At 35.7% G+C, this 15,552-nt stretch overlaps 1 protein-coding gene across 10 annotated transcripts in view; it reads left to right on the plus strand.

Moving 5' to 3' along the window:
* The window catches only part of LOC106787803 (ETS-like protein pointed), an 82,244-nt gene that overhangs the window by 38,291 nt on the left and 28,401 nt on the right, over positions 1–15,552 (plus strand). For 5 of the 10 annotated variants that reach the window (XM_014750470.1, XM_014750471.1, XM_014750474.1 and 2 more), the window contains one exon: positions 13,776–13,904. The exons of 3 other annotated variants lie outside the window; for them this stretch is intronic. In XM_014750470.1, coding sequence (XP_014605956.1) covers positions 13,776–13,904 — 129 coding nt within the window. Of the gene's footprint in view, positions 1–12,795; positions 13,615–13,775; positions 13,905–13,957; positions 14,255–15,552 lie in introns of those variants that run through there. 2 more of the 10 variants (XM_014750478.1, XM_014750480.1) reach the window with 2 other exon arrangements.

The raw sequence follows: 15,552 nt of genomic DNA on the forward strand, positions 1-15,552 counted from the left end.
ACCAATGTCTCTCTCTCTCTCTCTCTCTTTCTCTCTCTCTTCGCGTTTTCATCGTTTATGCATAAATTGCGCGTCAATCTCCTTTATTTTATAGGCCAGCGGAAACAAGGTTAAGCTGTAAATTAAAATAATATATAAAAAAAAGTGAAAAAGAAGTGAAATGAATTGAGAAAAAGGAGGAAGTGGCGTGCTGAATGAAATCACGCGAATATCGCCTAAAGGGATTCTACCTTTCTATCAACTATTTTTTCATTACTACTTCAACTACTACTATTATTATTATTATTATCGATTAATGAAATCGATGAATAATTATTAATAATTTTTTTATCAATGATCAAACAAACGTATAAAAATAAAAAATTAAAAAAAGAAATGAAATGGAATGAGTGAAGTAAAAGGAAATGGCGTTGGTGAATGAAATCATGGGAAAAAAAATCGCCTAAAGGGATTATCAATATTTTTGTCAAATATTTTTCGGACGAATAAAATCCAACGATTGATTATAAATAATATTCCATCGCGATCGAACAAAATATTGCATTAGATATTGTTTTTTTTTGTATTTCTTTATACAAATACAAATATATGGTAGGAGCTTCGTACATGGTCGTAATTTACTTAAGAATAAAGAGATAAGAAATGACAACGTTTTCCGCTGTGTATCCGTAATACCTACGTAACACTCTTACGAATCTATTATATCGTGTATGTCTGTAACGTCTAATAAAGTTAACAAAAAAAAAAAAAAAAAAGTTTGGACAGGAGCCTGTTTTTAACTGAAACTATACGCTTTCACGAACCGTCACCTCGAGCGAAGGTGGGAATCAAATGACGGAACCTGGCATAAACTTGTTAACGCTAATTTTCTATTTATATGTCTGTATGTGTGTGTGTCTATCTACCTTTTTGTCTCTTTTCCTGTGTGTGTGTATTTCTATCTATTAGTATGCGATAATTGAAAGTGAAATCAAAGTGTTTTCTATACGTTAGTATTATAATGCATTATCATTCTTGTTACATATTATTTATTACTTTTTTTTATACTTTTTTTTTAGGTTTAATTTCAAAGCTTAAGCCTACGATAATGAAAATCATTTAGATCCTTCAAGCATGTCCATGGTAATTAATTTTTCTTTTTGTATTTTTTTTTTCTTTCACGATGCATCATTGATCTTGTTTTTGTACGAATCTATCATCTGTCCGATGAATGAAAGTGAAATGAAAATATTTTCTATTTACGTATCAATAATGCATTTTTTTTTTGTTTATAATTAAAACTTCGAATTTAATGTCTACGGTGATTAAAATAATTTAATACCTTGGAGTACTTTTACGATAAATTTAGTTATTGTTAATTATCATTTTTAAACTTTAATCTTAAAGAATGTCTATGGTAATATATATTTCACTGTTTTGAAGATTTCTTTCACGATGCGTCATTAACTCGATTCATTTGTTTTGCTCTGATTACGAGAATGCCCCGCTCAGCATGAAGATAGTTTTTTTTTTCGGTAATATTTTCGTTTACGCAATTCTGACGAAAATGTAAGAAATTAAATACGTAAAGATTAAGTGTAGATAAAAATATCCAAGAAAAAGAAAAAAAAATATATAAATATACGTGTGGAAAAGAGGGGTAAAAGAAGAGGAGGAGGAGGTGGGGGAGGGAAGAGATCGTTGAAGAAGAAGCATACACGAGAATGAGCGAATGTAAATGACTATGAATTGGAGGAACGGTCGATGATCGTTAATTAAGTTGCGAGAAGGAGTTTCTCTCACGAGGTGGTCGAGCAGAATGGCGTCTCCTCACGCAGCGAAGAGATTCAGAAAAGGGGATCGAGGGGGAGGGGGAGGAAAAGGGAGAAGAAAAGGAGGGAAGGCCAAGACAATGCCAGATAACAAGTAGCAGTACGTTCGCGTGGGTATTCTTGCGAATTGAAAGGGTTACCGACTAAAGCTTTTAGTATAGGACGGTATGCAAACTACTAAAGGAAAAAAAAAAAGAAATGAAGAAGAAAAAGGAAAAGGGTACCCATTTAACGATGTAAGTATATACATATATATATTCTTAGTTAAGTTCTATAGTGAGAAATAAAAATAGTTCATTAATTATAATAACGTGTTTACGAGAGTCTCGCATAATTGATGATTCCTAGTGATAATGAGATTTAATATCTTTCCTAACTTAATTATTAGCTATTTGAGCTCGTTAATTATGAAATGTTGTTATAATTATTTGAATCAGTCTTATTATTTACTTACTATTAGTATAAAAGATTTATTAAAATTGTTGAAAATTAGGTTAACATTCGTTGGGACAATATTTTGAATCGATAACTTAATCAGCTTCCAGATACAATCTTAAAGCAAATATTGATAAATTATTATTTATATCGTAGAAAATATTTACATACAAATATTGCGTTTGCGCGGTCAAGTCTGTGGCCGATAAATTAATCTCAAAATTGGTACAAATTTTTAACCGAAAAGAAAAAAAGGAAATACATATAAATGTGGATCGTAATTTAGAATTCCTATCAAAGATATAAAGTATACAAATAATTGATTGTATGTGTATAAATTGAAAAATATTCATTGATGCTTCTTCGTTTCGCCATTTTGGTTCCCCTCCACCTTTGATCGTTACTTATATTGTAATAAAAATCTATGTTACTTGTAAATAAATGTTCCCGCGTGATCTTGGTGTTGTTTCGGTTCCATACTTTGGTCGTTAAGTTTGAGTATAGGACTCGCGGCACGTTACGACCACGATGGGAGCATCGAAGCGTGCTTCCCTTCGCGCTGCTGCCCTCTTCCTACGTCCTAGCCTGACCTCTGTGCCTCAAAAATTATCGTCGAGAGCGTCGTTCCACTTGCTCGCGTTACACCGACGTACAACAAACACACACACACACACACATTTTACATCTATATATGATCCTATATTATAACCTAACGTAACCGAGAGACGATGACGAAACGTTTTTTTTTTTTTTCTAACGAACGCGACGAAATTAGACGACGATGGATCGGCATCGTTACGATAATTATTATTATTATTATTATTATTATTATTATTATTAATAGTTAATTTTGTTTATTTCAATCAAGACTTTTTTTTTTTAAGCAAACTTACCATTTCTTATAGAATTTTTATTCCTTCTTATAATTAATCTTACTCGATGATTATGAATTTTAAATTTTATTTACATCAGGATAAAAATTATTGAAAATTCTATTCAAAGTTTAGTAAAGAAAATTTCATTCGTTCAAAATTTCTTTAATAGTATGAATTTAACTTGAAGATATTTGATAAGAGAGAAGAACGACGAGAGGAGACAGGAGACAGGTCACATAAGTTTCGTTGAAAAAAAATAAAAATAAAAAGAAAAAGAAAAAGAAAAAAAAAAGAGGAACGTTAGAGGTATCTACTTTACAACACACGCTTGTAATACTCTCGGAGACTCTCCAACGTTACATACGCTGGCTTGGTTGGGTACGTTTGAGGTGTGCTCATGTAGATAAGCTCCGATAATGACCGGACGTGTGCTCACCCAGGCATAACTCTGCTAGCTCCCTCCCAGTCTCCTCCCCCTCTAACCCCCTCTCTCCTTTTCCTCATTTACCTCTTCTTCTTCTTCTTCTTTTCTGTCTTCCACCTAGTGTGCTCCACCTCCTTGTTCCGCATCCACATTCGTTTTTCCCTTCGGAAAGACGAACCCTTCCTATTCCTCCCCCAACCCCAACCCCCTCCTCCCCTCCCCCACCGTCTTTATCTATTTGTCTGTCTATCTGTTTATCTGACTGTTTGCCCCTTTCTGGGGTTGTATTATTTACTTACGATTTCAAAGTTAGCACGTGCGCCAGCACAGCAACTAATGTTCGTGTCCTCCTCTAGAAAAGTCTCGAACTCGCAGTGTGTGGATCACTGGAAACGCGTCGTTACCCAACGACTGACGAATAACAAAGACAAAGAACGTCCTTGGTCGCTACAGTTTGCGAACTTTCTAAGTATACATACGTATATCTGTATCTCTATGTTTTTTGTATGTGTACAAGCGGAATGAGTCAAACGAAATTTTCTATTAACGGTTAATATGATTATTATTATTATTATTATTTAGATAATACATTGTGCATTCGTAATTTTGTCCAACTATCAAGCTGATTATATTTTCTTTCATGTTCATATTAATATTTCAACACACATTTTATCGAGGAAAAAAAAGAATAATTAAACGAAATACAAGAAAAAGAATGTATAAAGAAGCAGGAAAATGCCCCATTATTATAATTGCCGAAGGAGGAAAAAAATAGAAAGAAAAATATAAATAAGCAAACCGAATGTGATAATGTGAATAAACCGCAAATGTGCGATATGCATATAACGTAGAAGACGATAAAGTAATCGCCGTTGAAACTATGTATTATTACTGCACTGACTCTTCTCGCTTTTTAAACTTTTAACTGCTCGCTTGGCGTTTAAAGCGTGTAATGTCGTGAATTTTTAACGATAACTAATATCCTCAAATAGCCTCGTTGATATTTTTATTGTTTCTTTTGGTTTCAATTGTTTGAGAAAATACTTTTTTTTTACGGTAGGAATAAAGTCGTTTCGTGCGATTAACGATTTGACATCGTTATTATTTTTAACGGGAATTACTTAAAAAAAAAACAAAAAGTAAATAAATCTAAGCTTATGGATATTAAAGTCACTAATTGAAACGAACCAAAATTTATCTTCCTACGTTTCTTCCATCTTAATGATCTTTATTGGTGATTCCATATTTCCATTATTGTATGCAATTTAGAAGATAAAACATACGAGAATTTTAGAGGATATCAACGATCAATTTGGATATAAAAATTCTAAGAACTAAAATCATAGAATCAACGCGAACGAAAATTTCTTTCTCTCATTCTTTAATATGCATTCGTATGCAATTCATCGAGAGTGCAGAACCGTAAAGTGTAGACGACGATAGACAGATAGACAGACAGACAGACGGACGGACGGACAGACAGACGAAGAGGAGGATCATGGCTTAAGCGTTTAGACGGAGTCGTCCCATTCATTCACTAACTTCGTACTCGAGTACATTAATGTTAGACAAGAGCTCGTTTCCGGCGCTCTGTCGCGCTTCTACGTGTTTCTCATATTTTCGTGTTAGGTATTACCTTGCCGACGATGACTACAACGACGACTACAACGACGACTACAACGACGATAACGTACCGCAAAAGGAGCGTTTCCTATGATCCTTGTGTTATTTTTAACATAACGGTTCTCTTCTCACCTATTTAACCGATTTATTCTTTTTGTGACACCTCATTTAAAAATCCTTCTTTTTTTTTTTTATTTCTTTTTGTTATCATTTGAAAGAGAAGAATTCCATTATAATTTATATGTAATTTGCTTTTTACTTAAAATTTCATTTACAATTAACTACGTCGAGTTGATCAACAAATTTGACGTAGATCGAATTAAAACCTTACTACTACGTATAGTAGGTGATGTCGGTTTGCACGTTAATAATATCCAACGGTGTTTCTACTAATTGTCTTGTTTTTTCTTTTTTTTTTGTAATTTAACTAGAAATTTCTTGTATGCATAGATGGAATGTAAATAAAAAACAAAATAAATAAAAATGAAAATGAGTAACTATAGTACAAAGATGACTTCCTCTTGAATAAATGTTAATTCCGACCTGACAAATTAGATTTCTTGATTGTGAAAAACAGAAAAAAGAAAGAGAAAAGGAGATAAGATCGGATACAGTTGAAAAAAAAGAAAAAATAAAGAAAAAAGTAATATCCTGCGTTGGGTCGGGACGAGTTAATCGAAAATGTCGATCGATCATGTTAATTTGTTCATCTTGATAGATCATAATTAATGAGTTGATAGGACTCGTAAGTTAATTGCTCGTGGCATTTGCGTTAAACGTCGTCTCTCTCTCTCTAGCATTTTATTTTCCTTTCTTTCCAAACAATCTGTCACAATTCGATGGATTACCTATTATGATTCCTATTAACTATTACGCGCGAAATAATATACGGAATATCGTATAGAATGAAGAAATACTATTACCAATAAAATATATGCACGATAGATAATACAACAGTTAGGTTTAATATCATATTCATAATACTTGATTTACATCTCAACAGTGTTCTAACCTCTGTCCTATGAATACTAAACTGAAACATACGTTTGATATGCCGATGTAAAATAGAAAAATAGTAGAGGGAGAAGGGGAGAGGGGTGGTGGGATACCTTCGGATGTCCCTTACCGAATAGTTATATTAAATGATAAAAATAGACGTCAGATCTGTCTCACACGTTGAAAACGAGAGAGAAAGATAGAAGAGGGGCTTTGGCTTGGCGGAAGGTGGAGGGAGGAGGGAGGGGGCAAAAGACCGGAAATTGTCAGCTCTTTCCCTCTCCGAGTCACCGATGGACTTTCACGTGGTGTGTTCTACGATCACCGATGTGCCGCAATAATCGTCTATTGCGAGAGGAAAGCATCGATCGTAGTAAGCGAGCTCGTATAATAATAAAAACGTTAAGTTTGGCCGAGAAAGTTACTAAGTGGGAGAAAGATGAGGAGGAGGTGGATGAAGGGGGGGGGAAGGAGGGAGGAAGAGGTTGACACGTGATAAGAGGGTGGAAGGGAAGAAGGGAGGGTATAAAGCACGAGGAGTAAAGTTAGCTAGTTCGACGTTACGCAAGATTCGTGATGTGCACTTCGTGAGAGCGACGGCTCGTTAGCTCTAAGAGAGAGGGGAGAGGGAGAGGAAAAGAGAGAAAAAAAAACAGAGAGAGAGAGAGAGAGAGAGAGAGAGAGAGAATCAAATGGGGAGTCCTCCCGGTTTCGATCGGACGATCATTCGGATCTACGCGTCCGACAGCATAATCGTCTAAGCCTTTGTCGTAACGTTCAGATAAAAATCCTGATTGCATCAAATAATACCTATGCGAAATTTTATTCATCGTTACGATTGCCATTCGACTAAAATCATTTTGAAATAAATATTTAAGATAACAGGATTAGAAAGTAAGGAAGAAAATCGTCAATTACGAAAAACTTTATGATTATAATTTCAAGTAAATAAAAGTAGTTATTTAAATATATCATTATATATAATTATTAATCGAATTATATTTACATAGACAAATATTTTCCAAGATTAAGCATAATATTAGTAGATATATAATAATAATAGTAATATAATACTAGTAATAATAATTTCCATTATTATATTATTATTATTACCTAATACGCATATACAGGTGCAAAGTACATCGTGCATTACTAGCACAATGACAGTTACAAATATAGGAAAAAATTAAAACTAAAGCTATACTGACCGTTTGTCATCCATACATGTAACACCTGAACACACGTATAAATGAGAATGCAAAAAGTATGAAAGTAAAAATTGGATAAGGGATTTTATCTTCTTGACCATTTATTTTAATATCGAAATAAATTGCGACTAAAAATTAAAAACCATACTATTAATATATCATTATTATAATTAATAAAGCATTGAAACTTTTGTGGAATTATTCGATACAAAAATATATTTACTTCGAATCTTCAGTGATAACTGTACGATGGGTCTCCTACCCGTAAGATGACGATGAGCACACGATTACGAAAATAAAAAACTATAAACAAGTTTTTTATCGCGACCGCGACGTGACTTTTTTTACCAACCGCATTATGCGCGCTTGCAAAAAAAGCTTGGAAGAATGATTATGATTAGAGTTCCTAAAAAGTAAATCAAGTATATTATTTAAGACCACTATTGTTAATAATATTGAAAAAATATTTCAAACCCTGAAAAAGAGAAAACAGAATGATTTGTAATTATGAACTCGTATTTTTTATTTTAAAATGGAAAAGATGAAAGGAAGTAATTAGGAGTTCTCGAATGGTTATTCAAGATTTTTGGTTTATGTGAAAAACAATTATTAGAATTATTAGAAAAAAAAAACAATAAAAGAAATAAGACTGTGATATTAATTAAGGAGATGAAAGGAACTAATTATAATTATAATGTTTATGGTAAGCGGTCATCAGTTGGATTTTACTTGCCATTGATTGTATAGCATATAAAATATGATAAACATTACATGGAAAGTAATATACCTGTTTCCGCGTCTAACCACATGAAGATTACCGCATCTAAAGACCGTAATTTAAATGAATATTCATTAAATTTTACTCACGAGTAACACCTATCGAAGTTTTGTTTTTTTTTTTTACACATCGAAATTAACAAAAACTGACTAGGAAACAACGAAAGTCCACGCGATTGTTATAATAAAAAGATTTGTTTAAATATTAATAATTAATGAAAAATCGTGTTGAAATATTAAAAATATTAATATTCTTACGAAGCACGCGTCGAATTTGACTTGTTCACCATAGGACGATCGAACTATAACTGCCTCGAATGTTTACAGGTGTCTCTCGAAGAAAAAAGTAAACATACGTATAGAGATAGAAATAAATATAATTCGAACATTTCAATCGTTTAGAAAAGGTCGGTGACTGTTTCAAAAGTACGTTTGATCATTGTATATACAGTCGACGAATCAACGAGTATTTACCACAAATTTCTACTTAATTTTCTATCTTTGCAGTGAGTCTAATTTTTTCCTCTGTATGATCAAATTATGTTTTTTTAATATTTTCGTCGTGTTAGTCAAAAAAGCATTCTCACTGTGTTAAAAAATATCTTTTCCTTAACGTCTTCTTAGAAAATCAACAAATGATCGATCTTTAAAACGAGTCTATGTAGTCACTTATAAAAAAAACTTGCTTTCTTATACTTTGACGTTAACAAAAGTTATCGATAGACAATCAATGATTGTTTACAGAATTTCTTATTTAATTTTCTATCTTCGAAACGATTAGAATTATCAAAAATTTCTCGAAAGAATTTATTCCTCCCTCCCCATAAGATAAAGTTCTTTTAATGTTATACATATTTTTATCCGAAAACTTAATCGAAAAATCATTATTTAATTGTATTAAGAAATATCATTTATTCAATGATTTTATAAACAAAAAAAATGATAAATCTATAATATGTTTCTTTATATATTATATAAATGTAGAAATATTTTCCAAGATGAAAAAATTGAATGTGCATAGGTGTGCGTGTTATCCATTATTATTGTTATTATAGAGTATCTATAAAATAGATATAGATAGATAAAAAAAGAGACGAAAAAAAATGTGTAGAGTGTGACGGAAAGGGGAGCGGAAGCATTAGCGAGAGAGAAGTCACGGTTACATGGCCGTGGGCCATAGGCAAACCGAGTGAGAAAACTAAGGAGAAAACGAAGGAAAGAACGAAGGAGAGAACGAACAAGCCGGGGTTGCCGGAAGTCGAGTGACCGTAGCGGGGCAGGTGAGCTCGATCCCTTCTTTTCCCTCTCCGCGTCCCACCCCCTCCTTTTCCTTTCCCTCCTCAAGCTCTTTCAAAGGAAATGACGTGTTCCGCGAGCGACCGTCTCTTTTACGCACGAGAAGTGCCGAGAAAGAAGAGGAACAAGAAGAAGAAGAAGAAGAAGAAGAAGAAGGAGGAGGATGAGGAGGAGGAGGAGGAGGAGGCGGAGGAAGAGGAGGAGGAGGAGAAAGAGGAGAAGGATAGAGAGGGGGAAAGGGGAGGTTGCTTCGCCTTCTGGCATCGAGAGCAAACGCTAGGACTACGTTCTTCTCACGCTCTCCATCTCCTTCCCTCTGTCCCTCCTTCTCTTTCTTTCTCTTTTTAATATTAACGTACGCATCCCCCATAATTCGTTTTCCTGCTTACGGTGAATCTATCCTAAAAATTGTGCCTAAAAAGTAGTCTAGCCTCCGGCACATCCATCCTATGATCTTGAGAGTACCTTATGTTGCTTATATATATATATATATTAGTAGAAGAATTACATTTTTCTATATTCTTCTTTTTCTTCTCATGATTTCTCATGTTCATACATTAACGCACGGGTATATTATAAATGCACTAACACCATGGAAATCTCTTTTATCAATCTTGTTTCTATAGGTAGGAGGTACTCTTACTTATTCTTCCTTCCTGAATTACAATTTACCTCTTCTTCTTCTTTTTATTATTATTATTATTATTATTATTAATATTTTGTTTCTCCATGATCGTTTTTTAACATCCTTCCTGTATCTGTTGTTTTTGTATTTTTAATTTGTTTGATTTTTTTTCTTTTCACATCGAATAAGAAAATAAACGGATCTGGGAAATGACTGGAAAGAGCATTCTCGATCATTGATACGAATACTCATGGTGTAACCGGTTACTAGAGTAGATCAGAACTCTCCTTCTTTTTGATTTTCTTTTCTTTTTTTTTTTTTGTTGGTCTTGTCTTACGCAGCGGTAAAAGTTAGCAGCTCGCGTTTGGCAATATCGTAGCTGCGGCAACGGCGACGGCAACGGCGACAACGGTGAAGGTGGTGATAGTAGTAGTAGTGGTGTAGTGGTCTCATGACGTTGGGTTGGCGGAGACGGCGGATTTATGAATGAGCCAGCGCTACCGGAAACGCGTGCCGCAAGAATTTTCACCTCTCCACGCGTCTCTCATTAATCAACTTCGTATAGTTGTGGAAGTATTCGTATAATAAACTCGGTCATTTTCGCACGATTAAGTCGAAAGGATAAAAATTCATCTATATTTTATTTATGAATATAAACATGTACGCAGGCGTGTGTGTGTGTGTATGAAAGAGTGGTGGGGATTCTTTTAACGAGACAAATATCAAATTAAACGTGAATGATAATTTCTCACGGTCCGAGTTCCAGGTGAACCAGATTTGTATGAACTGGTTATTATGAAAGTGACCTGAGTCATACATTCTTTTTAATGGTTTAGATATTTTTCACTTATACCATTTCCATAATTACCGACACATAGAAGAAAACTAGAGATGATGGTACTTATGGATTGTAATCATACGCATCATCCTCGTCGTCGTCCGCTTTTCTCAACGACAGTTGGTATTATATCGTCCGTTCATAATATTCTCTATCGATCTTTCTATCTCCACTATCTTTCTTATTCATCGTTAAATCTATCTTAAGTCGTAACCATTCGCTTCCGCGTCAGGTCTCTTTCCTTTATCGCGCGTACGATTTAATAACCTGCGTCCGTTCGTAACCGGTACTATCTTTTTTTCTCTCTCTCTCTTTCTCTCTCTCTTTCTCTCCGGATATAATAAGTAAAAAGAGAAAGAGAAAAAAAAACGAAATCGAAGAAAAATATTAAAAGACAACCGACGGAATCTCAAGGATAATTACACGTTAACACGAGACGAGGCGCAGATTTATTTTCATTTTTATTTATCCTTATTTCTGCTCGCGCAAAACGATAACGTTCTCGTGTGTTCGGTAACGAATCATGCAAAACGTTTCTTCTCTCTCTCTCTCTATCTCTCTCTCTTTGAAGAAGCAAGGTTAAATTATTTACGAAGTTTCTCTGGTACGGTTTGCACACGGGCTTACAAGGACGTCTTAATAAGTAACGCATTAAATTTCAAACGGGCGTTTACGGAATAATACGTTTTAATATCTTCCTCGAAGAGAAACCGTTCTATCCTACATTTATATATTTAATTGTTAAATCTATATCTATAATAATATTTGTAATATGAAATAAATGAAACTATATAATACATAATACATGGGTTTATGAGCGTGTAGTAAATCCTATAGAGATAAAAAGAATGAGGGGAGGGAGAGTTAAAAAAGAAAGCTGTCAATGTGTTTCTCTCTCGTGTGTGAAGGAAATATAAGTACTGTGTACTACTGGCCGCTGACTAAACGCGAGCATGAATGAATCCGAGTAAGCGAGCCGCCGCGATTGAAGAAAAGGACAGGACGGCCCTGGTTCATTCGGTTAACGTCGGTAACGCTCGGCTACGCTCGTTTTCAAGCCGCCGCAATACGTCGCGCGCCTAGGGCTTCTCTCCACGGGAGAATTCATTCATAAAACTGACGAGCACCGAGTAACTGAATGGTGGTGGGGGGTGTGCGCGAGTCAAGTGTGCTTCTCCCACTACTTTTCTCTCTTTCTCTTACTCTTCTACTCAATGATGCTTGCTTCTTCTTCGTCTTATTACTTATCCTCTTTCGCTCCTATTTCCGAGACTTCTTTGATTTATTATATTCATCATAATTCATATAAATCATTTTTATTCGAAATGAACTCTTAACAAATTATACGAGAATATAAACGATTTAATAATTAATAAAATATTGAATTATTTAAGAAAGTAATCATATTGCAGATAAAATAATTAACTTAGCGTATCTTGTCGGAAAACAAAAAATATTGAAAATAAAAAAGAGAAAAGAAAGGAAGGAAGGAAGCCTTCCGTTGCTCTTCACGTGTGTCTCCATAGCATATGCATCCCTCTCTCTCTTTCTCTCTCGCATACACTTATACATAAATGCCTGACACATAGAGATATAGACGTACACATAGGATTCTTCTCTCTTATCCCTTCGTCGAGAAAGGAATATATAAGTAAGTACTCCCACCCGAACGTCTTGAACGTCTCTCCTCCTTTCTCCTTCTCCCTCTCAAAATCCTCTCCCCTCTTAGACGGGCAGCTCGCACGCGCGCCGTACGCGCGCGCGTTCTCTCTCTTCTCTCTATCTTCTCGTAGCAGCCACGGTGCTTTTGCTTCGCGAACAACTTCGAGCGTCGCGTCGTCCTCGTCCTCGTCGTCGTCGTCGTCGTCGTCGTCGTAGTTGGCGTCGTCGTTTATCTCATTCTTTTATAATAAAAAACAACGCAAATGATATTTTCTATGGTCAATTTTTCGGCATTGACCAAAGATATTTAAATATCGTGATAATTATGTTGTGATACTGTTTTACTACAAAAAAAAAAGCAAATAAACTGGAAGTATCGTGACGTAGTAGTAATTTCCCTCTTCCTCAACCCCCTTTGCCCCAGTGATCGTCATTATCGTTTCTTCTACAGTATATACTTTGTTCCCGTTGTGTACGTATATACTTTGATGCGCGAGTGCGCGAGTGTGTGCATGAGAACACCCCCACCCAGCCCCTTCTTTCCCCTCTACCCCTACTTCTTCTCCTTCTTCTTCTTCTCCTACGCGGATCGTCACGTTCTCGCCGTATTTTCGGCGGCGATTCATATTTTCGTCCACGCTAGCTCATCTCTCTCTCTCTTCATCCTTCTTGCTCATTCTCCCTGGCCTATTGCGCAAGCAGGTAGTCGGAAATAGCACCGTAGCTCCTCGCGGTTATGAATTGATAGCAAACACATGCTGGACACGACGGTGAACTTTTTTCCACCGGGGGGTACCACCTTCCTCTTTTTCTTCTTTTCGTCATATTCGTCATCGTCGTCATATTCAAAAGTCAGAAAACTCTATCGAGTGAACAACAACGAACGATGATATTTTCTTCTTCTTCTTTTTCTTCTCCTTCTTCTTCTTCTTAATCTGTTTCAATCCGATTTTTCGTTGTCGAGAATGCGTTATTTGGAGTTTTGTCGTCGTGGTCGTTATCGTGGTGTCATCAAACTGTTCGTCATTATTTTTGTCGTCGAAGGTGAGTTTTCGGGAAGGAAGGTCTCTTTGCGGGGTGGTCTCAGCTCGCAACGAGTACCGATTATTGCGCAGCACGTGTATCATCATCATCATTATCATCATTATCATCGCCACCAACAGCATCATTATAATCATCATCAATATTCGGCTGCCTAATGACAGTATCTCGGGGTTCGTGCATGTTCGCCGATTACACGAGGACTACGGCACACATGTACGTGGACTACGCTACTACGGATACGTACGTCGGAATGGGAATCAAGGCCATGAAGTCGTATGGCAGGCCGAGAGGTAAATACGTTCTCTATAAATGTATATACCTATGTATCTCTAAAGTCCTATACTTTTTTTTACGTAAGTATGCGCGCAAGTGAAGTTAACGTTTTGCAAAGGACACACAAGCAGGAATGCGTGGAAGAAGTTTTTTTTGTCTATAATCGAATGTGATATAATTGTTCGTTAGATTATTATATCAATTAAAGAATTCCCTATTTTCTTATCCCTTTCTTTGACTTTTTACTTAACTCGGTTACCTCGTAACACGTTTCGCCCTCTAAAAGTTAACTCTGACTTTGACATTGGATATGCTGCAATCGTTGCTACTTGCTGCGGATTAAACCGACGAGAACGGTAATACGTATGTAAGTATATACATACTTATATGTATGTATGTATGTATGTGTGTGTATCTATCTACCTATGTACATATATATGTGTGCGCGCGTGTCTACGTGCATATGTGTAACGCATGAACGTGATTGCGCGCTGACAGCTCAGCAGAGAGATGTCAATGACGCCTCGCTATTACTACTATTACTACTACTATTATTACTATTACTACTACCAACAATTTCCTGTACCAAAGAGAAAGATAGAAAAGGAGAGAAAAAGATCCGTCGTCCTTTTCTTTCTTTCTTTCTTTCTCTCACTCATTCTACTCTTCTTCCATAAGTAGAGTATATACCTCTACTACTCTGTTAAACTTATCCGCGAACTCTCCGAGCTTCCCCAGCACCGATCGAGCGATCGAGCAGTGAAGCTTCCTGCCAACCGGTTTGAGGGAATGGCTCGATCCGTTTTCTTCGTACATAGATATTGCGGTCGAAGACGGAATCCGAGCGGCGCTCCGATCCGCACCCGAGAATCCATTCCGTTCCTTATGGAACAAACTAAACTTTAACTTTCAAAATTCTACTATTTACCAATTTACTTTCATATTGGATTTTATTTTTTAATCAGAAATATACATACTATCTTTTTATTTTCATGCAGTTTTATAATACATATTTTTGGATAAAAATAATAAGATAGAAATTATAATGAAAATAATATCTTATCTATACACGTGTACACATTAAATAAAATTCCAACAATTGTATACAATTGTATATATATATATTATAAATTCTCGATATAGAAGAAACATACAAAGTAGGAGCGTTAAAGCTTGCTGGCGAAACGATAAACGAGATGCGATTCGTCGTAATCGCATACTTTATCTGGCACGCTGAGAGTAACGGCTAATCAGCCATGGCACGATAATTGGCCTACGGTCCAACGGCAATATCGTTGAGTGAGTGAGAAAGAAAAAGAAAATCAGAAAAAGAGAGAGAAAGATAGAGATAGAGATAGAGAACGAGAACGAGAACGAAAAAGAGAACGAAAAAGAGAAAGAGAGAGAGAGGCTTAGTTCGTTGAGTAGACGACGACTATGACGACTACTACACGAGGAAAACGACGACAACGACAAAGATGAACCAACCAATGAAAGCAAGTTGGGTAGCGTAGTTCGTATTGGTAGCAGCAGCACCATCAGGAAGTCGGCATGCCGTGCACCACTCCATTATCATCGAACACACTCTGTTTCTAAAGCGTATCTCGGCGAAACACGCGGTTTCTTGATAATCACCGACCAACAATGGCGCTACCACTTGTTGCC

The sequence above is a fragment of the Polistes canadensis genome, unplaced genomic scaffold, assembly GCF_001313835.1.
Source record: "Polistes canadensis isolate GaletaPanama2010 unplaced genomic scaffold, ASM131383v1 scaffold_115, whole genome shotgun sequence".
Lineage (NCBI taxonomy): Eukaryota > Metazoa > Arthropoda > Insecta > Hymenoptera > Vespidae > Polistes > Polistes canadensis.